The sequence below is a fragment of the Pecten maximus genome, chromosome 9 (assembly GCF_902652985.1).
Source record: "Pecten maximus chromosome 9, xPecMax1.1, whole genome shotgun sequence".
Classification (NCBI taxonomy): Eukaryota; Metazoa; Mollusca; class Bivalvia; order Pectinida; family Pectinidae; genus Pecten; species Pecten maximus.
In genome coordinates this window covers 5623467-5651447 of record NC_047023.1, presented here as the reverse complement: position 1 = coordinate 5651447, position 27981 = coordinate 5623467, and the positions used below count along the sequence as shown (strand labels likewise).

The 27981-nt window shown below is 37.7% G+C and overlaps 1 protein-coding gene across 1 annotated transcript; it reads left to right on the top strand.

Annotated features, from left to right (window-relative positions):
• The first annotated feature begins 45 nt into the window (after positions 1-45).
• LOC117334848 (clumping factor A-like) lies at positions 46-27981 on the top strand. Its single transcript, XM_033894673.1, has 2 exons — positions 46-140; positions 26865-27981. Exons 1-2 carry the CDS (start codon positions 46-48, stop codon positions 27979-27981), a joined length of 1212 nt encoding a protein of 403 aa, XP_033750564.1.

The window sequence follows — 27981 nt, the reverse complement described above, 5'->3', positions numbered from 1 at the left end:
TAGTATATAAATATCATTGGACTACCCAGTGCTTCAAGCCACAATATGAAGACAAGACTACACCAATTCGTCTTACTATTCGAGTGTCGGTTTGACCATCTTGTAGAGGACCACAAAGCCTGTTTTGATGAAGAGCTCTGGTAAGCCAATACATAGACAATTCACCGTGGTCTCTTTAGTTACCAAAACAAACTACCAACTGAATTTTTCGATTCAGTTTTGTTCCAGATACGATGGGTATGGTGGCATATTTCTGCCATCGTGTTATTTTAGGTCGCGTTACGGTAACACGACTTGTCGAGATAATTATGTCGACAAGCCGTGTTATTAACACGGCAAGTCGTGTTATTATGACGACCTGTCGCGATAATTTATCACGACCGGTCAAGTTAGGTTATCGCGGATCTCGACCTAAAATGTGCTTTTGCCCAGATATGACATCTACTTACGTTGTCGAGATAGGTTATAAATGGACACCCAGCCGTCTCGGGCTTAAGATATTTTAGATATAACCGACACAAACAAATTTGTGTGATTGATTTGCAGATACTCCATATATATTCTAATGGTTAAAAATAGCTTTGAATTGATTCTGATGACTTTCAGGTTTTTTCAAAACTATTAACAGGTTATTGATTTCCACAGGCATTTAACTATATATATATATAGGTTGGTATGCAACATTTGATCATTGATAACATTCCTTTGTAGAACACATTATATGGTTCATTTTTGGGTTTGAATTCTGTTTCTTCAGATTTTGATTGGAATTAAAATTTTATTGAACATTAACTTTTGTTTTAATTTTATTCCAATGTGTTTTGTAATTTCTTTCCATACCTTTTAGATTTGCTTTAAAAAAATAAATGAAATCAAACAGGTCACCATTTTGGATAAATTTTTAATATTTATTAAATATAATGTGTGCTCTGTCCAATGTTGTTTTTTACAATATTCAGATCTGAAGTATTATTATTAATACTTTTAAACCAAATAATTGAGCTGATATACCCATGTCTCAGTGTAAAGCCCGAGACGTTCCGAAACGGTTGGTGTCCATTTATAACCTATCTCGACAACGTAAGTAGATGGCATATCTGGGCAAAAGCACATTTTAGGTCGAGATCCGCGATAACCTAACTTGACCGGTCGTGATAAATTATCGCGACAGGTCGTCATAATAACACGACTTGCCGTGTTAGTAACACGACTTGTCCACGTAATTATCTCGACAAGTCGTGTTACCGTAACGCGACCTAAAATAACACGATGGCAGAAATATGCCACCATAGATGGGTGATGAAGTTCTACTAACAATAAGTTACCATATTCACGTTTTGCTTGGATTTCTTATTTCTAGTTACCATTTTTTCAAACTTTTACATTTATCAACATATTCATATCTTAATGAACTGACTGAAAACTATTTTAGATTTGAGAAGAGTTCTGCACCTTAAGGGGATTTAATATCTGACCTTGTAAATGGACGAACTGGAAGAATACGGATGAGATTTTGTGTAATGTATTGAAAAAGATATCCTTCTTTTTCACACCTACATTGCATGGTATAACGTTGATATATCAGCTATGGATTATTCTTCTTTATCAGTGTTTACTAATTTACTAATTGATTGTTGTTCATATATAATAATAAAGTACAGTACAGCTGTACGCTGACAATGTACGTCTTAATTTGTTTTAAATAACTTGATATGATCATGGTTCCACACCGTTCTCCTCCGTGTCTAATCCGTTACATATTTAAGACGATGAACATGGTGTTTTTGCACGGCCGGGTTGTCTGAGGACTGGAGGGATCAGACAGGCCGCCATATCATCACGCAACATTTACACGAACGCGCCTATTACGTTGTCTAGGTCGAGTGAGTATACAAAAGATAGCGCATTTTAGTAGTTTATAAAGCCTAGCACGTTTAACCGACGGAAGCCCAACTACAACCAGTGGTGTGGCTAAGTATATGTACAGTTAATGGACACTAGAATTTGGTGGTGGCTTATTTAAATTTTCCTTAAGATATTTCAAATTCACGTATCCATATGACATTTTGACAAGGTCCTTTTACTTCTTTGACATTTAACGAAGAGAACAGCTGTCTGGAGCTAGAGTTAAGATCTTCATCAACTAGATGATCGCTGCTATACAAGGTGCCATACATACGGACGCAATAGCCCTATACGTACTTTTGCTTATTGCATATTTTAGATTTTTAAGTATTATGATCAAGACAGGTTTTCTGATTGGTCAGATTATTGAAGCCTTTGGGAAGTTTCCGGTTACTATTAATTGTTCAGGTTACCGGATTTCGATGTCTTTCACGCAAGAGATGTTCACAAAATTCATTCCTTTTTTTGACCCATAAATACAAAATATATATAAATCGTGTAGACAGTTTTATTAAGAAATATTCTAACTGTATAAAATTAAGAAATACTACGATGCTCTGCAGTGATCGGATTTTACTGATCGGTTATAATCAACGTAAATAGCACATCTTAATTAATTACTACGGGACAATTAGCAGTACTTTCTGTTGATAATGATCGACGTTAATGACACAACCTAATTGGATACTATGATATAATTAGCAGTGCTTTTTAATAATGATAGCCGTAAATGACGCACTCTAATTAAGTATTATGATACAATTAGCAGTACTTTTTATTGATATTGATAGACGACACAGTTCAATATTACAATGCTTTCTCGGCTATCAGTGTGTATGGTACCACACAATTCAATATTACAATGCTTTTCTCGGCAATCACAGTGTATGTTACCACACAATTCAATATTACAATGCTTTTCTGGGCTATCAGAGTGTATGGTACCACACAATTCAAAATTACAATGCTTTTCTCGGCTATAATCAGGTATGTTACCACACAATTCAATATTACAATGCTTTTCTCGGCTATCAGAGTGTATGGTACCACACAATTCAATATGACAATGCTTTTCTCGGCTATCAGTGTGTATGATACCACACAATTCAATATGACAATGCTTTCTCGTCTATCAGCGTGTATGTTACCACACAATTCAATAGTACAATGCTTTTCTCGGCAATAATCATGTATGTTACCGCACAATTCAAAATTACAATGCTTTTCTCGGCTATAATCAGGTAAGTTACCACACAATTCAATATTACAATGCTTTTCTCGGCTATCAGAGTGTATGGTTCCACACAATTCAATATGACAATGCTTTTCTCGGCTATCAGTGTGTATGATACCACACAATTCAATATGACAATGCTTTCTCGTCTATCAGCGTGTATGTTACCACACAATTCAATAGTACAATGCTTTTCTCGGCAATAATCATGTATGTTACCACACAATTCAATATTTCAAGGCTTTTCTCGGCTATCAGAGTGTATGGTACCACACAATTCAATATTACAATGCTTTTCTCGGCTATCAGAGTGTATGGTATCACACAATTTAATATTACAATGCTTTTCTCGGCTATAAGTGTATGTTACCACACAATTCAATATTACAATGCTTTCTCGGCCATCACCATGTATGTTACCACACAATTCAATATTACAATGCGTTATCGGCTATCAGAGTGCATGTTACCACACAATTCAATATTACAATGCTTTTCTCGGCTATCAGAGTGTATGGTACCACACAATTCAATATGACAATGCTTTTCTCGGCTATCAGTGTGTATGATACCACACAATTCAATATGACAATGCTTTCTCGTCTATCAGCGTGTATGTTACCACACAATTCAATAGTACAATGCTTTTCTCGGCAATAATCATGTATGTTACCGCACAATTCAAAATTACAATGCTTTTCTCGGCTATAATCAGGTAAGTTACCACACAATTCAATATTACAATGCTTTTCTCGGCTATCAGAGTGTATGGTACCACACAATTCAATATGACAATGCTTTTCTCGGCTATCAGTGTGTATGATACCACACAATTCAATATGACAATGCTTTCTCGTCTATCAGCGTGTATATTACCACACAATTCAATAGTACAATGCTTTTCTCGGCAATAATCATGTATGTTACCACACAATTCAATATTTCAAGGCTTTTCTCGGCTATCAGAGTGTATGGTACCACACAATTCAATATTACAATGCTTTTCTCGGCTATCAGAGTGTATGGTATCACACAATTTAATATTACAATGCTTTTCTCGGCTATAAGTGTATGTTACCACACAATTCAATATTACAATGCTTTCTCGGCCATCACCATGTATGTTACCACACAATTCAATATTACAATGCGTTATCGGCTATCAGAGTGCATGTTACCACACAATTCAATATTACAATGCCTTTCCCGGCTTTAATCATGGATGTTACCACACAATTCAATATTTCAAGGCTTTCTCGCCTATCAGCGTGTATGGTTCCACACACAATTCAATATTACAATGCTTTCTCGGCTATCAGAGTGTATGGTACCACACAATTCAAAATTACAATGCTTTTCGTGAATGGTACCACACAATTCAATATTACAATGCTTTTCTCGGCTATCAGCGGGTATGTTACCACACAACTCAATATTACAATGCTTTCTCGTCTATCAGCGTGTATGTTACCACACAATTCAATATCACAATGTTTTTCTCGGCTATCAGAGTTAATGGTATTACACAATTTAATATTACAATGCTTTTCTCGGCTATCAGCGCGTATGTTATCACACAATTCAATATGACAATGCTTTCTAGTCTATCATCATGTATGTTACCACACAATTCAATATTACAATGCTTTCTCGTCTATCAGCGTGTATGTTACCACAAAATTCAATAGTACAATGCTTTCTCAGCTATCAGAGTGTATGTTACCACACAATTCAATATTACAATGCTTTTCTCGGCTATCAGAGTGTATGGTATCACACAATTCAATATTTCAAGGCTTTATCGGCTATCAGTGTGTATGTTACCACACAATTCAATATTACAATGCTTTACTCGGCTTTAATCATGGATGTTACTACACAATTCAATATTTCAAGGCTTTCTCGCCTATCAGCGTGTATTGTATCACACAATTCAATATTACAAGGCTTTTCTCGGCTATCAGAGTGTATGTTACCACAAAATTCAATATTACAATGCTTTTCTCGGCTATCCGGGTGTATGTTACCACACAATTCAGTATTGCAATGCTATCTCGGCTATCACAGTGTATGGTACCACACATTTCAATATTACAATGGTTTCTTGGCTATCAAAGTGTATGTTACCACACAATTCAATATTACAATGCTTTCTCGGCCATCACCATGTATGTTATCACACAATTCAATATTACAATGCTTTCTCGGCTATCAGTGTGTATGGTACCACACAATTCAATATTACAATGCTTTTCTCGGCTATAATCAGGTATGTTACCAAACAATTCAATATTACAATGCTTTCTCGCCTATCAGCGTGTATGTTACATGTACCACACAATTCAATATTACAATGCTTTCTCCTCTATCAGCGTTTATGTTACCACACAATTCAATATTACAATGTTTTTCTCGGCTATCAGAGTGTATGATACCACGCAATTCAATATTACAATGTTTTTCTCTGCTATCACAGTGTATGGTTCCACACATTTCAATATTACAATGCTTTTCTCGGCTATCAGAGTGTATGTTACCACAAAATTTAATATTACAATGCTTTTCTCTGCTATCAGAGTGTATGGTACCACACAATTCAATATTACAATGCTTTCTCGTCTATCAGCGTGTATGTTACCACACAATTCAATATAACAATGCTTTCTCGTCTTTCAGCGTGTATATTACCACACAATTCAATATTAAAATGCTTTCTCCTCTATCAGCGTGTATATTACCACACAATTCAATATTAAAATGCTTTCTCCTCTATCAGCGTGTATGTTACCACAAAATTCAATAGTACAATGCTATCTCGGCTATCACAGTGTATGGTTCCACACATTTCAATATTACAATGGTTTCTCGGCTATCAGAGTGTATGTTACCACACAATTCAATATTACAATGCTTTCTCGGCCATCACCATGTATGTTACCACACAATTCAATATTACAATGCCTTTCTCGGCTATCAGAGTGTATGTTACCACACAATTCAATATGTCAAGGCTTTTCTCGGCCATCACCATGTATGTTACCACACAATTCAATATTACAATGCTCTACACGTCTATCAGAGTGTATGTTACCACACAATTCAATATGTCAAGGCTTTTCTCGGCCATCACCATGTATGTTACCACACAATTCAATATTACAATGCTTTCTCGGCCATCACCATGTATGTTACCACACAATTCAATATTACAATGCTCTACACGTCTATCAGAGTGTATGTTACCACACAATTCAATATTACAATGCTTTCTCGTCTTTCAGCGTGTATGTTACCACACAATTCAATATTACAATGCTTTCTCGGCCATCACCATGTATGTTACCACAAAATTCAATATTACAATGCTTTCTCGTCTATCAGAGTGTATGTTACCACACAATTCAATATTACAATGCTTTCTCGGCTATCAGAGTGTATGTTACCACACAATTCAATATTACAATGCTTTACACGTCTATCAGCGTGTATGGTTTAATTACCTCGGTATTGTTTTTTTGTGAATAATTATCTCTGTATTGTTTTTTTGTCGTTTTGTTTTTTGTTTTGTTTCATAACTTCATCTCTAGCACTTATATATGTAATACAATATATGTCTAATTGTTCGTTAAGGAGACTCACCCCTAGCTGGTGTTATAGAGATCGCTTGGCTGTTTATTTCAATACATAATGTGGTTTTCTTTTCATTCTTCTGAACTAAACATAAAAACAAGTTCAAGTGATGAGCGGACACAAATCATGCAAAAACAGTACACTTGCATACAAAAATGACAGATTCCAGATGCTGGCTTGATTGTAAATACTACATGTATGATATATATATATATATATAAAACACTGAAATGGGTTTATCACACAAAAGTAAATTACCTATTTGCAATGAAAGCAAAGTGCACATGTTGGTTTACAATGGAAGCAAGAACAGGGTGGGCATACCGCGATCATTTCTTCTCGAAAGACTTAATTCAAAAGCCTTTATAACATGTACGGGTCAATGGAGTCGATTCCGGATCAATTTCCCTAGTTTCCTCAGGGCGATCACAGCATGATACTGTCCTAACTGGAAATTTGACATCTTGGTTATTAAGGAAATTTTGTGACGAAGAAAAAAAATCCTGACGAACGCTGCACTATTGCAGGTGCCATGCGAGCGGATGATGAATGTGCTAACGGACAGTTTTATAGTGATCTCAAACTGAAATGTCATACTGGACACAATAGCATGACATCCAACTCGGTCACATTAAGTGCCACTAACTGTTGCGATAACATAGTTAATTGTTATAGTACTGTGTAAAATTCCCGAAACAATATATACCGAAAAAAGGAGTAAGCATTCGTTTGTTATGTTGAAAACAGAAAACAGCTTCCACAACGCGGTCTTTTGATATTTACTGTCCGTCCTCGCGTGACTGCCAAAGAAGCATTTCGATTTTCCCGCGATCCGGGTTAAACTAGCAATTTGATTGGCTAATGTGTTCAGCCTCTCCCGGACCTTACTCGTAATGTTGAAATCTGCCAGTTGGCTCCCAATTCCGGCGTAAACAAAAATGGAAGGCTCAATCATATAATGCTTCTTACGATGAACAGTTGCAAACCTATTGAATGACAAAACAGCGAAAACACTGTCCGTGTAATCAAGGTTGACATTAAGATCCTGGAGGATTATTTTGCAAATTACAATGCGTCTATAACTTTCGATGATCTGCGATCTTACAATGATGAAAACTTGAACACTTTTTTGAGAAATGTTTATGATGAACTAAGGAGAAAAAAAATGACAGTCGTAGAGAAAAAAAAAAGATTACAAAACACTTATTGACTGGCGCTGAGGGCAACAGCAATTTTGCTGGCACTCACGACCCTGACTATTGCCGGACGTGAAGCAGAGGGCAATAGTCAGTATGTTAGGTGCTAACGAAATTGCTGTTGCCCTCAACCGAATTCAATTATTGTATACTATTTAAGCCAGTAAATATCAGTGACGTGGAATGTCAACAAAACGTCAAGTAATTTGACATTGAACACCGTGACAACGATGTTTATCTTGATGTTTCTCTCGTGCTACAGTAACCGAATTTATTCCTAACTTGATGGGTGTAACTCTGATCGCTTAAACGTGTCGACGTGTGTAAAGAGCTTTCTAAAGTACGGGCGTCCATTTAAAGATTCATTTGATACACATAATCTGCGAATGAATTTTTGAACCATTAGAGCAAAACAAACGGTAATGGGGATAGACACCATGAGAAAAATGACGACTGTCCGGTAATTCTACTAGAAGTAGATTGTTGAAGAATTGCGACAAATTTTATGAAAGTTTTTTTTGGGATGGTATTGAATTCCTAGCTAAGAACACATGTTTGAAAAATCCCACATATATCATACCAAAAACCACAAGTAAAATTAATACTCCGGTCTAGAAGTGATATTCTGGAACAGAAATATGTAGCATACCCATTTCAATACATGAGGATGCACACCTCCAGACCTGAGCATGTCCACCTCCAGATTTGAGCACGTACACTCTCGACTTAAGCATGCCCACCTCCAAACTTAAGCATGCTCACCTCCAGACTTGAGCACGTACACTCTCGACTTAAGCATGCTCACCTCCAGACTTGAGCACGTACACTCTCGACTTAAGCATGCCCACCTCCAAACTTAAGCATGCTCACCTCCAGACTTGAGCACGTACACTCTCGACTTAAGCATGTCCATCTCCAAACTTAAGCATGCTCACCTCCAGACTTGAGCATGTACACTCTCGACTTAAGCATGCCCACCTCCAAACCTGAGCATGTATACCCTCAGGCATGAGAACATACATCAACAGTCTTGAGCCCATTCATCTCCAGACAACAGGACACTCACCTTCAAAATCCAGCACTTATATGTTTAGCACGCATACTTTAGAGTGAGCACACTCACCTAGAGACTAGAGCATGCACACTTCAGACTGAACACGCTCACCTGCAGACTTGAGCACGTGCACCTTGAGACTTGAGTACGTACACCTTCGTTTAGAGCGGTATTTTTTTTTTAATATTGTTACGACTGCAGTGAGTGTGAAATCTTTTCCTCAAATTGAAATGAAGGTTCTGTCACAAAGTTAAGGTTAATGACAGGACAATATTCAGACGAATGTAGACATATAAGAAAAAAATATTGAAACAATTGACGAAGGAAGACAACTTTTTTTACTTGTGCCCTGCCCCCGGGCCTCGAACCCAATCGCTAAGCCAGAAATACCAGCAGCTTATACCACTGCGCCACATCTGCGTTCTTATAAAGCGATGGTCGGCTCGATACCCTGACATGATCGTAGTGTAAGTCGTCTATTAGATGATATGAATACCTGGATCGCAATGTATTTACATACATGGATACGAATTGTACATACATATACTTCTCCCAGTACAACTACGACAGGGAATTCAAATCTATATCTTCGGATCACAAACACATAGTGTATATGATACATTGTGATAATAAATAGATATATAACTATGACGAAAACAAGTTAACCTTAACTTTGTGACAGAACCTTCAACTTTGCAAAACAAATGACGGAATGAAGACAACGTTTTGACTCGTGCCCTGACCGGGCGTCGAACTCACGATCTACGGCACCCAAATTATATAATGTAGATATACATAAATTATGATAATGTAGACATATCTAAATCATATAATGTAGTTCAAGTGTTCACCAAATGTTGATACTGAATTCTCCTCACGTTGAAAGTCACTTCCCATGTCTACAAATCGAGAGCAATTAAATATAATTAATAACCACTATTGCATTTGATGTGTAAAACATATGTAAACATTAAACTAATGACGTACATATCAACAGGAATAGGACCACCCACGAAATACAGACAGTTACAACAAGTGATTATACTTAAAAACTGCAATGGCACTTGGAATGTGTTGTTAGAAAAACGCGTTTACCTATTTTCAGTTTTCATCAAAGGGATAATTATATGCATCAAAACTACTTCATAAAAACTTAACAGGGAATGGGGGAACATCAATACATGAAATAGGTTTCATTTATATATGTGCTTTAAATATCTTAAGTATCTGATGATAGTTATTACATTGTAGATATATTGAGGACTTTTATCATTAGTGAAGCAAATGACCCTGAGAAATATATGCGATGGCATTGGAGTTAAACTATAATCAAAAACGTATTAGGGTGGCATGTATGTCCCCCGTAATGACTGACATATCAGATATATGTAACGAATTTATTACATTTATGCTTTTTTACAATTGATTTGTACGTATATTTGAGTTTAGAATACAGGCCTGTTGAAGTTCCAGGACACAAGAGTTGCCATTTCCCTTGGTCATCTCGTATAATGAAAAAAAAATTTTTTTAAAATTTCCCCGAATCCCAACGTTAATCAGTTTACTCCATAATTTCCCCTATCGATAAAATCAAAAGCTTTCCTATAATCTATAAAACAACAATAATGTCTTTCTTTATTTCTTTGTCTCTTATTGATTAAAGTTTGTAACACAAAAATGGCATCGATTGTTGAACTTCCCCTTCTGAATCCGAATTGTGCATCTGTCAAAATACTATTTTCTTTCTCCCAATCCATAATCCTGTTATTTAAAATAGTGGTAAACAATTTACCAAAACAACTTACAATAGATATACCACGACAATTATTAGGCTCATTAACGCTACCTCTCTTGAAAATTGGCACAATGCAGGACACACGAGATGCCATTTCCCTTGGTCATCTCAGTTTTCGAAACAGATTACAAACTGCCATATCCCTGAAACCTTCAGCGATCCGTAAGATAATGTCAAAACATTTGCTAACACAAGGACAGTATTACTTCCGGGTTGTCAAGTATGTTGGGAATGACATAACAGTGTAATGGCGAGATGCTAGTCAGCTTGGTTTATCACCTTTCTGGTATTAAGCCTCCGAAAAATAGTCATTATGTTATTATGGATTGCAGGTTCTGGTGTTGATGTTATGGTTTGTGGTAGTCTGTGTATATCGGAGGCGTAAGAGAATACTGGCATTAAAATTATGTTTTATGGGGAAAAAGAACGACATTAAATTTGTGCTTAATCTTAATCCAATCTTAAAGGTGGTTTCGAAAAAGGTCTACACTCCCAAAAAGTGTTCCGTATTAATTCAAACGTGACATTAAAAGTAAATATATACTCGTCTATTGTTCAGAAATGACATTTGATGATCCGTAGGGCGAATATATTTTTGATTATCTTTTTTTCTCATATCTCGTTATGTAAGATAAAAGGTAGCTTTGTAAGAAAAATATGTCTTACATATAGCATTTCATATTAATGTCTCGCCCACTCACTCTACTAACGACCTCACGTAAATGTCCACCCCAAATAGGAAGACTTCGGGCTCAGCTACTTAGCCTAGATATTGCTAATACTGCTTAACCCTCAGCTTTTGTGGAGTGGTCAGCTGGCTCCTTTACAGAGTGACAGGATGGGACATTCTTCCGGATGTGTTCGGTAATACGCTTCAGAAAGTATGCAGATACCGCAGCCTCCAAAGACAGACAACCGCACAACAAGCATGTGTCCCGTACACAGGGAGGACCATCCTTAATATGTTGATGGGATGTCAAACAACGAATTGAAAAATTAAAAAACAAAAAACAAAAAACAGCGAAAAAGAACTACAAGTGTAAGACAAAAGTATTCGATGTTTCAAAATGTTAAGCTTTCGCATCAATTACCAAGCAATGTGAACCTTTGTCAAACTGTGTGAATTTTAGTCGAATCAAAGGTAAACAAGAATGGATATGGTGATATATCTTTGCTGACAATTATGATATTTAAGGATTAACATCAATTATTTTTTCTGTTATACAGTCATAACAGAAAAAACTGGAGTGTACTCTAAATACACCGCGAAGCGGTTTATGAAGAGAGTACACTCCAGGTTTTCCTGTTATGACTGTATAACAGAAAAAATAATTAATGTTAATTCTTATAATTTAATTTCGTCTTATACACACCAAGATATTTCACTTTCTTTGGCGAACTCTTTTCTGTGATAAATCATTACGCAACGTCATCAGCCAATCAAAATGACGTTACATTTCGCAACGTCAAAAATTTTGTTATGGAGGTATAACAAAATTATTTCAGCCAATGAAAATGCGTGTTTCATACAAAATTAAATTATTTGATAACAAAGGTCCTTCATACAAGAGAAAAGTGTAAATTTTCCATATAGATCTTATTAGCAGGAACGTTTTATGGTGGATAGGAGGATCGTGAATTGTTCAATTTATTTTTTAGAGATCTGCAGTATTCCATCTAAATACATAATGTATAGCCATCCTCTCAGTATACATAGTTGGATTATGATGGTATGAGTGTATGAAGTATAAACTTTAACTGTCAGAAATGTAATATAATTTATTTCATCTCTGATTTTAATGATGCTGTAATAACGACGGAGTTATGAACAGCTAGTTCAGCATGCATAGAAACACGACATCACACATGCCATACCTCTTTCTCCAAAATGGTATGTTTGTCGAGTAAGCTAATTATCGTTTCACATTTGCGCTGTTGAACACGCTTTATTAAATTTTAACACTCCAAGCCTCAGTTGAAATTCCCCGATGCGATATAAATCCTTACAGAAATTTTACTAATACCACTTCCGCTATTAAAAGTCAACCGGTACCTCCTTTGTCGATCCATTATATATAATATTATTGGGATCTCAGAATTGTAATGCTAACAAGAGGAGGCGTTGACAAGCATTAAAATGCGTTGTGCAATTAAAACATATAAGATCGATGGAGCGGAGGTATGATCGCTGAAACCGTCGTAAGATTTAGAGCCTTCTCTGTATATAAAAATGTATTATTTAGCTAAGATGAAGATATGACCTTCGCTCACTTAAAAATGATATTGTTTATCGCAGATGGAGGAAAGACATTTCAACAACTAACAATGTGTTGCTTGCTTACTACAGAGAAGTGTGTGTTTTTCTGCACCTTCAATGCTGATTCTTGTCTAAGATGGAAGGATGTCGTTGCTCTACCCAAAATTCTGTTGTTAATATCGACTGATAAGAAATGCGATATTTTATCATGGATTTGAAGGTGAAAGTTAAAGGACATACCAAAGGAGAAAAAACAAGTTTGGCACAATATGGACATGAGAAAACATTCTAATTTGTTTGGCACAAAATATTCTAATTTGTTTGGCACAAAATATTCTAATTTGTTCGGCACAAAATATTCTTATTTGTTTGACAAAGTATCGACTTTAGAAAACATCACAATTTATAGGCCAAGTTCGAATAGAAATCAATCATGTTCTGAAGCCCAAAATCAGCAAAAAAATAAAACAAATAAATAAAGAAATAAAATCAAAAGTAAAACCTTATATTAATGATATTGCCAGATCTTTGATAGCCTACCATGTCCTAGTACAAATGTGTCAGTTTTATTATCATGTCAGCAGATACTAATTGTCTCGACTTTGATTTGTATCATTTTGGGACAGACAAACGAGATGACATATTTTTCTCCCTGATGTCTCACTGGGCATGTGCTTATGCCTTGCCTTTTACAGAGCGTTCGTCATTATGACGCTTAAAGTTGGCATTGAACAGTTCTATCTATATGTACAGTACATTGATATATCAATATAGACGATACTATGGTCCTACTGTAGCTGGCAAACGAGTACAGATATCTCCCGTACTCAGAATCACGTTTTAACGACCTTATTTGGTAGTGGTAGTCAATACCAGCCATACATTGCTATCTTCTCTTCGACCTTTTATGGTAGCGGTAGTCCTTACCTGCAATAAATGGTTAACTTCTACTAGAATAGTACAACATTACCAACAACACGTCCGGACAATCTACCACAATAGTACAACATTACCAACAACAGGTCCGGACAATCTACCACAATAGTACAACATTACCAACAACAGGTCCGGACAATCTACCACAATAGTACAACATTACCAACAACACGTCCGGACAATCTACCACAATAGTACAACATTACCAACAACAGGTCCGGACAATCTACCACAATAGTACAACATTACCAACAACAGGTCCGGACAATCTACCCACAATAGTACAACATTACCAACAACACGTCCGGACAATCTACCACAATAGTACAACATTACCAACAACAGGTCCGGACAATCAACCACAATAGTACAACATTACCAACAACACGTCCGGACAATCAACCACAATAGTACAACATTACCAACAACAGGTCCGGACAATCTACCACAATAGTACAACATTACCAACAACACGTCCGGACAATCTACCACAATAGTACAACATTACCAACAACAGGTCCGGACAATCAACCACAATAGTACAACATTACCAACAACAGGTCCGGACAATCTACCACAATAGTACAACATTACCAACAACAGGTCCGGACAATCTACCACAATAGTACAACATTACCAACAACAGGTCCGGACAATCTACCACAATAGTACAACATTACCAACAACACGTCCGGACAATCAACCACAATAGTACAACATTACCAACAACACGTCCCGGACAATCTACCACAATAGTACAAACATTACCAACAACAGGTCCGGACAATCTACCACAATAGTACAACATTACCAACAACAGGTCCGGACAATCTACCACAATAGTACAACATTACCAACAACACGTCCGGACAATCAACCACAATAGTACAACATTACCAACAACAGGTCCGGACATCTACCACAATAGTACAAACATTACCAACAACACGTCCGGACAATCTATCACAATAGTACAACATTACCAACAACACGTCCGGACAATCAACCACAATAGTACAACATTACCAACAACAGGTCCGGACAATCTACCACAATAGTACAACATTACCAACAACACGTCCGGACAATCTACCACAATAGTACAACATTACCAACAACAGGTCCGGACAATCTACCACAATAGTACAACATTACCAACAACACGTCCGGACAATCTACCACAATAGTACAACATTACCAACAACAGGTCCGGACAATCAACCAGAATAGTACAACATTACCAACAACAGCTCCGTACAATCTACCACAATAGTACAACATTACCAACAACACGTCCGGACAATCTACCACAATAGTACAGCATTACCAACAACACGTCCGGACAATCTACCACAATAGTACAACATTACCAACAACAGGTCCGGACAATCAACCAGAATAGTACAACATTACCAACAACAGCTCCGTACAATCTACCACAATAGTACAACATTACCAACAACACGTCCGGACAATCTACCACAATAGTACAACATTACCAACAACAGGTCCGTACAATCTACCACAATAGTACAACATTACCAACAACACGTCCGGACAATCTACCACAATAGTACAACATTACCAACAACAGGTCCGGACAATCAACCACAATAGTACAACATTACCAACAACAGGTCAGGACAATCTACCACAATAGTACAACATTACCAACAACACGTCCGGACAATCAACCACAATAGTACAACATTACCAACAACAGGTCCGGACAATCTACCACAATAGTACAACATTACCAACAACAGGTCCGGACAATCAACCAGAATAGTACAACATTACCAACAACAGGTCAGGACAATCTACCACAATAGTACAACATTACCAACAACAGGTCCGGACAATCAACCACAATAGTACAACATTACCAACAACAGGTCCGGACAATCTATCCACAATAGTACAACATTACCAACAACAGGTCCGGACAATCAACCACAATAGTACAACATTACCAACAACAGGTCCGGGCAATCTACCACAATAGTACAACATTACCAACAACAGGTCCGGACAATCAACCACAATAGTACAACATTACCAACAACAGGTCCGGGCAATCTACCACAATAGTACAACATTACCAACAACACGTCCAGACAATGTAATAGAATAGTACAACATTACCAACAACAGGTCCGGACAATCTACCACAATAGAACAACATTACCAACAACAGGTCCGGACAATCTACCACAATAGTACAACATTACCAACAACACGTCACGACAATCTACCACAATAGTACAACATTACCAACAACAGGTCCGGACAATCTACCACAATAGTACAACATTACCAACAACAGGTCCGGACAATCTACCACAATAGTACAACATTACCAACAACAGGTCCGGACTCCCGTGGTAATAGTTATTCCTCAGATGATGTGTGTATATTTTGGTTTGTTTTTGTTTAACGTCCTATTAACAGCCAGGGTCATTTAAGGACGTGCCAGGTTTTGGAGGTGGAGGAAAGCCGGAGTACCCGGAGAAAAACCACCGGCCTACGGTCAGTACCTGGCAACTGCCCCACGTAGGTTTCGAACTCGCAACCCAGAGGTGGAGGGCTAGTGATAAAGTGTCGGGACACATTAACCACTCGGCCACCGCGGCCCCCATGTGTGTATATAGTCTGATAATGTTAACGTTCGATTTTTCTGATATTCATTTCGGATTCCTACTATCCCTACCGTGGTTTCGTCCCTGTTTATTACCCTGTGATGTATTGTACATCTAATTAAATGCTGTCGGGTTTTAAGTTAAACACAGTTTCATGCTACATCCGTCAACATGAATTAGTCGAAGACAACAGTTACTCTTTCTGACATCGGCACCGCAGCCTTGTTAAAGCAATAATTCCAACTAGACCCTCGGGTCCAATTGTCACTTCTTACATCTTTGACAAAAGATAAATTGATACAAAAGGAGCGGCCTGCTCCTTATTATTTAGTGGGACACTACAAGTGATCAATGTTTAATAATCTTCTCCTTTTGTGTCTCCACTAGAATTTTTTTTTTTTTTTTTTTTTTTGCAGTAATAGAGGAATATGGCGTTTCTCTTCTTAAAGTGGATGTGGAATGCAGTAATGTTAACAAACTTGTACAATACTCAACGCTTATTGCAAAAATGTCATGTTTTTTATCTTGATCTTTTCAATTTATTCCCATTTGTTCTATGGGAGTTAAAACTAGAATAGACGTTTGAGGAGCACTACAGCACCATGCGGTAAAATCGATAACGACGCGTTAAGGAATCATCATTACGCTTGTGACCTTTGGGAGTCACTATGTCAAAAAAGAAGAATTTTTTTATGGATTTTGCCTTGAGTTTCATGTGCTGTTTATTAGTGTAACGCAAATGCTGCTTGGTAAGGGGATACAATTTGTCTGTTATTTCTCTTTAATTATCTCATAGAGGGTACTTAATAACGAAGTACATACATTGTATGGCTACATCAACAAGACGCGTATATACCATACATGTCTAGGCTTTCTGGTGATAGAAAAATTACTGATAAAAGGTAAAAGTAGCTGTGTTTTTATTGTTTATGTTCTTAACAAAAGCAGATGAAATATGGCTTAGGATTAAGGATTGGCCATTTGGTTTAACGTCATCGTGATAATATACCACCCAAGTGTACACTTACAGAACCATGATTTGTTACTACATTGTGTACACCGGAAAACTAATATCAAGAACAAAAGACAATATCAACCTTTTACAGACTTATAGGTCATATGTAATGTACTAGATAATCCAGGGTAAGTATATAGGTACACGTGTAGTATGCTGGTTAACCCAGGGTAATATATAGGTACATATGTAATGTGCTGGTTAACCCAGGGTAAGTATATAGGTACACGTGTAATATACTGGTTAACCCAGGGTAAGTATATAGGTACATATGTAATGTGCTGGTTAATCCAGGGTAATGTATATAGGTACATATGTAATGTGCTGGTTAATCCAGGGTAATACATGTATATAGGTACACGTGTAATATGCTGGTTAACCCAGGGTAAGTATATAGATACATATGTAATGTGCTGGTTAATCCAGGGTAATGTATAGATAAATATGTAATGTGCTGGTTAATCCAGGGTAAGTATATAGATAAATATGTACTGTGCTGGTTAATCCAGGGTAAGTATATAGATAAATATGTAATGTGCTGGTTAATCCAGGGTAAGTATATAGATAAATATGTACTGTGCTGGTTAATCCAGGGTAATGTATAGATAAATATGTAATGTGCTGGTTAATCCAGGGTAAGTATATAGATAAATATGTAATGTGCTGATTAATCCAGGGTAATACATGTATATAGGTACATATGTAATGTGCTGGTTAATCCAGGGTAATGTATAGGTACATATGTAATGTGCTGGTTAATCCAGGGTAATATATAGGTACATATGTAATGTGTTGGTTAATCCAGGGTAATATATAGGTACATATGTAATGTGCTGGTTAATCCAGGGTAATGTATAGGTACATATGTAATGTGCTGGTTAATACAGGGTAATGTATAGGTACATATGTAATGTGCTGGTTAACCCAGGGTAATATATAGGTACATATGTAATGTGCTGGTTAATCCAGGGTAATATATAGGTACACGTGTACTGTGCTGGTTAATCCAGGGTAATATATAGGTACATATGTAATGTGTTGGTTAATCCAGGGTAATACATGTATATAGGTACATATGTAACGTGCTGGTTAATCCAGGGTAATATATAGGTACATATGTACTGTGCTGGTTAATCCAGGGTAATATATAGGTACATATGTACTGTGCTGGTTAATCCAGGGTAATGTATAGGTACATATGTAATGTGCTGGTTAATCCAGGGTAATATATAGGTACATATGTAATGTGCTGGTTAATCCAGGGTAATATATAGGTACATATGTAATGTGCTGGTTAATCCAGGGTAATATATAGGTACATATGTAATGTGCTGGTTAATCCAGGGTAAGTATATAGGTACATATGTAATGTGCTGGTTAATCCAGGGTAATATATAGATACATATGTACTGTGCTGGTTAATCCAGGGTAATGTATAGGTACATATGAAATGTACTAGATAATCCAGGGTAAGTATATAGGTACACGTGTAATGTGCTGGTTAATCCAGGGTAATATATAGGTACATTTGTAATGTACTGGTTAATCTAGGGTAAGTATATAGGTACATATGTAATGTACTAGATAATCCAGGGTAAGTATATAGGTACATATGTAATGTGCTGGTTAATCCAGGGTAAGTATATAGGTACATATGTACTGTGCTGGTTAATCCAGGGTAATATATAGATACATATGTACTGTGCTGGTTAATCCAGGGTAATATATAGATACATATGTACTGTGCTGGTTAATCCAGGGTAATGTATAGGTACATATGTAATGTGCTGGTTAATCCAGGGTAATGTATTGGTACATATGTAATGTACTAGATAATCCAGGGTAAGTATATAGGTACATATGTACTGTGCTGGTTAATCCAGGGTAATATATAGATACATATGTACTGTGCTGGTTAATCCAGGGTAATGTATAGGTACATATGTAATGTACTAGATAATCCAGGGTAAGTATATAGGTACATATGTACTGTGCTGGTTAATTCAGGGTAATATATAGATACATATGTACTGTGCTGGTTAATCCAGGGTAATGTATAGGTACATATGTAATGTACTAGATAATCCAGGGTAAGTATATAGGTACATATGTAATGTGCTGGTTAATCCAGGGTAATATATAGATACATATGTAACATGCTGGTTAATCCAGGGTAATATATAGGTACATATGTACTGTGCTGGTTAATCCAGGGTAATATATAGATACATATGTAACATGCTGGTTAATCCAGGGTAATATATAGGTACATATGTACTGTGCTGGTTAATCCAGGGTAATATATAGGTACATATGTAATGTGCTGGTTAATCCAGGGTAATATATAGATACATATGTACTGTGCTGGTTAATCCAGGGTAATGTATAGGTACATATGTAATGTACTAGATAATCCAGGGTAAGTATATAGGTACATATGTACTGTGCTGGTTAATCCAGGGTAATATATAGGTACATATGTACTGTGCTGGTTAATCCAGGGTAATATATAGGTACATATGTAATGTGCTGGTTAATCCAGGGTAAGTATATAGGTACATATGTAATGTGCTGGTTAATCCAGGGTAGTATATAGATACATATGTAATGTACTATATAATCCAGGGTAATATATAGGTACATATGTACTGTGCTGGTTAATCCAGTGTAATATATAGGTACATATGTAATGTGCTGGTTAATCCAGGGTAATATATAGATACATATGTAATGTGCTGGTTAATCCAGGGTAATGTATAGATACATATGTAATGTGCTGGTTAATCTAGGGTTAATGTATAGATACATATGTACTGTGCTGGTTAATCCAGGGTTAATGTATAGATACATATGTACTGTGCTGGTTAATCCAGGGTAATATATAGGTACATATGTACTGTGCTGGTTAATCCAGGGTAGTTTATAGATACATATGTAATGTGCTGGTTAATCCAGGGTAATATATAGGTACATATGTACTGTGCTGCTTAATCCAGGGTAATATATAGGTACATATGTAGTGTACTAGATAATCCAGGGTAATGTATAGGTACATATGTAATGTGCTGGTTAATCCAGGGTAATATATAGGTACATATGTACTGTGCTGGCTAATCCAGGGTAATATATAGATACATATGTAATGTGCTGGTTAATCCAGGGTAATATATAGGTACATATGTAATGTGCTGGTTAATCCAGGGTAATATATAGGTACATATGTAATGTGCTAGGTTAATTCTACCGCAAACAGTCGCCCTTTTCTAGTTCCGAACATCAGATAAGGATGTTTCTACTGCAATTTGTAAGCCTCATCACATCAGGTAAAGACATTTCTACTACAATAAGTAGGCCTTATTCAACCTCCAGAAAACAAGTTAAGATATTTCAACCGCAATAAGTGGCCTTATTCAAACTCCTCGCAAAAGATAAGGATCTTTCTACAGCAAAAGATAACAGTATTCTTACTCCTCAAAACAGGTAAGGATCTTTCTACTTCAATAGATGACATTATTCTATATTCTAACATCCGGTAGAATGTTTCTACTGCAATAGACGGGCCTTATTGTAACTTCTGAGAGTTAGGATGTTTCTACCGCAATAGATGGGCCTTATTGTAACTTCTGAGAGTTAGGATGGTTCTACCGCAATAGACGGGCCTTATTGTAACTTCTGAGAGTTAGGATGGTTCTACCGAAATAGACGGGCCTTATTGTAACTTCTGAGAGTTAGGATGGTTCTACCGCAATAGACGGGCCTTATTGTAACTTCTGAGAGTTAGGATGGTTCTACCGCAATAGATGGGCCTTATTGTAACTTCTGAGAGTTAGGATGGTTCTACCGCAATAGATGGGCCTTATTGTAACTTCTGAGAGTTAGGATGTTTCTACCGCAATAGATGGGCCTTATTGTAACTTCTGAGAGTTAGGATGGTTCTACCGCAATAGATGGGCCTTATTGTAACTTCTGAGAGTTGGGATATTTCTATCACAACAGGTAAGCTTATTTAACTCCAAGTACCAAATAAGCTTTACTGTTATTAAATCACATACCGTACAATTTAAACAGCCTGTAATGCGTGAATTTCCTTTCACGCGGTCTCGGAAATAAGAACACAGAAAAAGCAGTTCCCTAGCGTTTTTATGATAATTATTATTTAGGATATCTTTCAATCAATACCATGAAGATGATGAACTTATAAATGACTTGGTATGATTTGCCAAAAAAAAAAAGAATAAATATTTCCCGAACTGCTGAAACTGTTTCGTATATATATTAGCAACATTTTACTTCGGGTCATATCCTTACCCATAAACTGGCATTGTCAAAAGGCCCATGTAGACACAAAACCTCACAATCTTGTCCACGGAATAGCTGTTTCATATAGAAATATATAACACAAGATAGTTGTTTTTGTACACGGCATTCCTTCCACTCGGGTAAGGTATTTTTGCAAAAGATATAAAAAGTACTCATTAAAGCTTGCATTTTGTAAGGTTTGAAAAAAAAATGAATCGAATAAAACCGAAACAACATTTACAACGACTCTTCGTTGTGGAACATCTATACCATATATTATGATATTGATAGTTCTTATTGTAGTCAGGGAACAACGTGGGAGACAGTCATCGAATTGCGAAACACAAGCGCTAGGAAGAGGTTGGTTCTGTAAATATCGGCGGTACTCTGAACATGTTAAAAATAACACGTTTTAAAGGATTATAAATGCATGCATGTACACGCCAAACATTTGCATCATTACATAGCTGTGTTAATGGGAAGTTAATTTACGGGAGTACTTGTGTTTTTATATTTAATTGAAGACTTGGGTATTGAAACTACGACCATAAGGTGTATTTTACAACTAATTCCAGCCATTGACGACTGCCTCCTTCCTGTTTCATATCTCTGTCGAGTCATAAAATTGTACTTTAAACCCGTACTTTTAAATCGGACTAAGTTTTTTTTTATCCTTTATAGACTCCATACAACTCATGGTGCACAGAACCATTTTGTTTCTGTTGTAAAATGTGTTCTTTGTTTGTGGTATCTGATGTTATTGGAAATTGAGATACTATCAGCATGATTATTATTCAGTTCCGTTGTGTAATCATTAAACATCCCAGTAATATCTTTTATTTAACGTGAAATATTGGTCACATTTAGCGTTCCATTTAGATTTTGATTAAAAATACCAAATTATATGTTGGGTTGTTTTCCAAACAGGAACATATTTATCAGTTGTTGTTGTTGTTAAATCACGTGGACATTTAACAGGCAGAACCTACTCTGATTTTGTGTTGTCCACACTTTTGTCCTATATTTGGGTTCCTCCCTCTATGGAAGGCTGTAGATCCGCTATCCTGCTGCCCTTTGGTACTACCCAATATTTGTCTAATATTTGGGTTCCTCCCTCTATGTAAGGCTGTAGATCCGCTATCCTGCTGCCCTTTGGTACTACCCAATATTTGTCCTATATTTGGGTTCCTCCCTCTATGTAAGGCTGTAGATCTGCTATCCTGCTGCCCTTTGGTACTACCCAATATTTGTCTAATATTTGGGTGTTTCTTTCTCTATGGAAGGCTTTAGATTTCCTATCCTTTTCCCATTTAATACTGTCCAATTTTAGTCCTTTATGTTTGCGTTTCTCCCTCTAAGAAAGGCTCCTTTCCTGCTGCCCCTCGATACTGCCGTTTGGTACTGCCAATCTTTTAGCTATATTTGGGCGTTTCTCCCTCTAAGAAACGTCGTTGATCTCTTTTCCTGCTGCTCTTCGAACTGCCCGTTTTTTACCTATATCTGGGCGTTCCTTCCCCCTATGAAAGGTGCTAGATCTCCTTTCTCGCAGCAGTTTGGTACTGCCCATCTTTTAGCTATATTTGGGTTCAGTTTATGGATCGTCTATTCTGCTGTCCTTCGATACGTCCCCACAATTGTCGTATATTTGGACTCTCGTGGGTGTTGTGGATTTTGTCTCCTATCCTGCTCCTCTTTCCAAGACGCTTATTAATTAATGTTGCTGTAATGTCTAGGCTGTCCGCTGTGTACCATGACCGATTTGTCCATCATTTCAGTGTGACGACACTACAAAAGCGTCAGTTAATGTCCCCAACATTCGGGGTCATATTATCTTGATAGGACGGAAAATAATACCAACGCGTGGGCTAAAATATGCACAGAACATGTACTGAAATATGGTTAGTATTCGCTTTAATAGTGTAAGCAGTGAAGCGTGAAGCATGGTCGATGTTTTACAAAGTTCGTGTGCTTTATTAAGGTAACGTTGTGTTTACACGCGAAAACAGGTGATAGTGTAGTTATATATATTGACTGAGACATGTTTACTAGGTGTTGTACGGATTCGACTTTTACATGCGTGTAGTTCATGTTCTGAAAAGTATTTATATTTATATGGCGTGTACTACAACATGTTTACGAGTTTTTTAATGAATAGAGCAATATAACAGGATCATGTTGGCCCCAGTTTATGTTATGCGTCTTAACTGCATCCGACTCGCCCTTTTGATTATACCCAGGTTCAGAGGTTAACTTTATCTGTTAGTTAGAGGGAAAACGAACGCCTTGCACTAAATCACCAATTCATTATTAATTACATAGGCATTAAGAATATAAAACAAGATACAGACAACGACATAGACCTGCAGCATACACTTCTAACTTTCAACCGACCACAAGACGTACGACCTACCTAAACTAAACACCACATCCCCATACCTATCTGAGACACTGACCTAACATTAATTACCCAAGACGAAGTGACAGGACACAGGAACCTAATCCATCAGACTGCCCAGTATACGACATACAACCCTGAACTCATTTAACATTTGTCCATACGAAACTAAAGGACAAATCAAAACAGATGATTCACAAGAGCACACAGTTACAGGAAAGAATGACATAAATCAAGCGACTACGGACAATACCAGTCAAAAATATCAACCACGGAAGGACATGCGAACAGAGAACAACATCAAAGGTCAGGGTGACACAGATACACATGGTACAGACACAAGATATAGACATGTGGTCGGGGTGACACAGGTACACATAGTACAGACATGTGGTCAGGGTGACACAGGTACACACGGTATAGACACAACATACCGGCATGTGGTAAGGGTGACACAGGTACACATAGTACAGACACAACATACAGACATGTGGTCAGGGTGATACAGGTATACATAGTACAGACATGTGGTCAGGGTGACACAGGTACACATAGTACAGACACAACATACAGACATTAGGTCAGGGTGACACAGGTATACATAGTACAGACATGTGGTCAGGGTGACACAGGTACACATAGTACAGACACAACATACAGACATTAGGTCAGGGTGACACAGGTATACATAGTACAGACATGTGGTCAGGGTGACACAGGTATACATAGTACAGACATGTGGTCAGGGTGACACAGGTACACATAGTACAGAAACAACATACAGATATGTTGTCAGGATGACACAGGTACACATAGTACAGACATGTGGTCAGGGTGACACAGATATACATAGTACAGACATGTGGTCAAGGTGACACAGGTATACATAGTACAGACATGTGGTCAGGGTGACACAGGTATACATAGTACAGACATGTGGTCAGGGTGACACAGGTACATATAGTACAGACACAACATACAGACATGTGGTCAGGGTGACACAGGTATACATAGTACAGACATGTGGTCAGGGTGACACAGGTATACATAGTACAGACATGTGGTCAGGGTGACACAGGTACACATAGTACAGAAACAACATACAGATATGTTGTCAGGATGACACAGGTACACATAGTACAGACATGTGGTCAGGGTGACACAGGTACACATAGTACAGACACAACATACAGACATTAGGTCAGGGTGACACAGGTATACATAGTACAGATACTACATACAGACATTAGGTCAGGGTGATACAGGTACACATAGTACAGACATGTGGTCAGGGTGACACAGGTACACATAGTACAGACACAACATACAGACATTAGGTCAGGGTGACACAGGTACACATAGTACAGATACTACATACAGACATTAGGTCAGGGTGATACAGGTACACATAGTACAGACATGTGGTCAGGGTGACACAGGTATACATAGTACAGACATGTGGTCAGGTTGATACAAGTACACATAGTACAGACATGTGGTCAGGTTGATACAAGTACACATAGTACAGACACAACACACAGGCATGTGGTCAGGGTGACACAGGTACATATAGTATAGACACAACATACAGACATTTGGTCAGGGTGACACAGGTATACATAGTACAGACATGTGGTCAGGGTGACACAGGTACACATAGTACAGACATGTGGTCAGGGTGACACAGGTACACATAGTACAGACACATTATACAGACATGTGGTCAGGGTGACACAGGTACACATAGTACAGACATGTGGTCAGGGTGACACAGGTATACATAGTACAGACACAACATACAGACATTAGGTCAGGGTGACACAGGTATACATAGTACAGACATGTGGTCAAGGTGACACAGGTACACAAAGTACAGACATTTGGTCAGGGTGACACAGGTACACATAGTACAGACACAACATACAGACATGTGGTCAAGGTGACACAGGTACACATAGTACAGACATGTGGTCAGGGTGACACAGGTACATATAGTACAGACACAACATACAGACATGTGGTCAAGGTGACATAGGTACATATAGTACAGACATGTGGTCAGGGTGACACATGTACATACGGTATAGACACAACATACGGACATGTGGTCAGAGTGACACAGGTACACATAGTACAGAAACAACAGACAGCTACGTGGTCTGGGTGACACAGGTACGCATAATACAGGCAAAACAGGCATGCTATGTAGTTAACATTAAGCTAAACCCTGCCAACTGTGCATGTAAATACACACAGAGCAGCATCCCCGATACAACAACATAATATTTTCACATGTGTTATTATCAAATCAATATCATTAAGACAATCATGCAGAATGGCAATATTTGAACAACCAAAAACTCAATATCTGAATCCGGGAAGGGTAAGGGTAGATGACCTACACAAAACAGGCAGATTCTTAGATTGCTTGTTTATTTACCACTTTAAAATTCTCAAAACAAAAACAAATCAGTGTGACAAATGCTGTCTAAAGTGTTTACAATTATAGTAAGGTGGACACTGGACGAAGGTCCCTTATAGACAGTGATAATGAGGGGTATACTGGACGAAAGTCCCTTATAGACGGTGATAGTGAAGTGGACACTGGACGAAGGTCCCTTATAGATGGTGATAGTGAAATGGACACTGGACGAAGGTCTCTTATAGACAGTGATAGTGAAGTGGACACTAGACGAAGGTCCCTTATAGACAGTGATAGTGAAATGGACACTGGACGAAGGTCCCTTATAGACAGTGATAGTGAAATGGACACTGGACGAAGGTCCCTTATAGACAGTGATAGTGAAGTGGACACTGGACGAAGGTCCCTTATAGACAGTGATAGTGAGGTGGACACTGGACGAAGGTCCCTTGTAGACAGTGATAGTGAGGTGGACACTGGACGAAGGTCCCTTATAGACAGTGAAAGTGAAGTGGACACTGGACGAAGGTCCTTTATAGACAGTGATAGTGAAGTGGACACTGGACGAAGGTCCCTTATAGACAGTAATAGTGAAATGGACACTGGACGAAGGTCCCTTATAGACAGTAATAGTGAGGTGGACACTGGACGAAGGTCCCTTATAGACAGTAATAGTGAAATGGACACTGGACGAAGGTCCCTTATAGACAGTAATAGTGAGGTGGACACTGGACGAAGGTCCCTTATAGACAGTAATAGTGAGGTGGACACTGGACGAAGGTCCCTTATAGACAGTGATAGTGAGGTGGACACTGGACGAAGGTCCCTTATAGACGGTGATAGTGAGGTGGACACTGGACGAAGGTCCCTTATAGACAGTAATAGTGAGGTGGACACTGGACGAAGGTCCCTTATAGACAGTGATAGCGAGGTGGACACTGGACGAAGGTCCCTTATAGACGGTGATAGTGAGGTGGACACTGGACGAAGGTCTCTTATAGACAGTGATAGTGAGGTGGACACTAGACGAAGGTCCCTTATAGACAGTGATAGTGAGGTGGACACTGGACGAAGGTCCCTTATAGACAGTGATATTGAGGTGGACACTAGACGAAGGTCCCTTATAGACAGTGATAGTGAAATGGACACTGGACGAAGGTCCCTTATAGACAGGGAATGTCACTATGGAAAATATTTTACATAA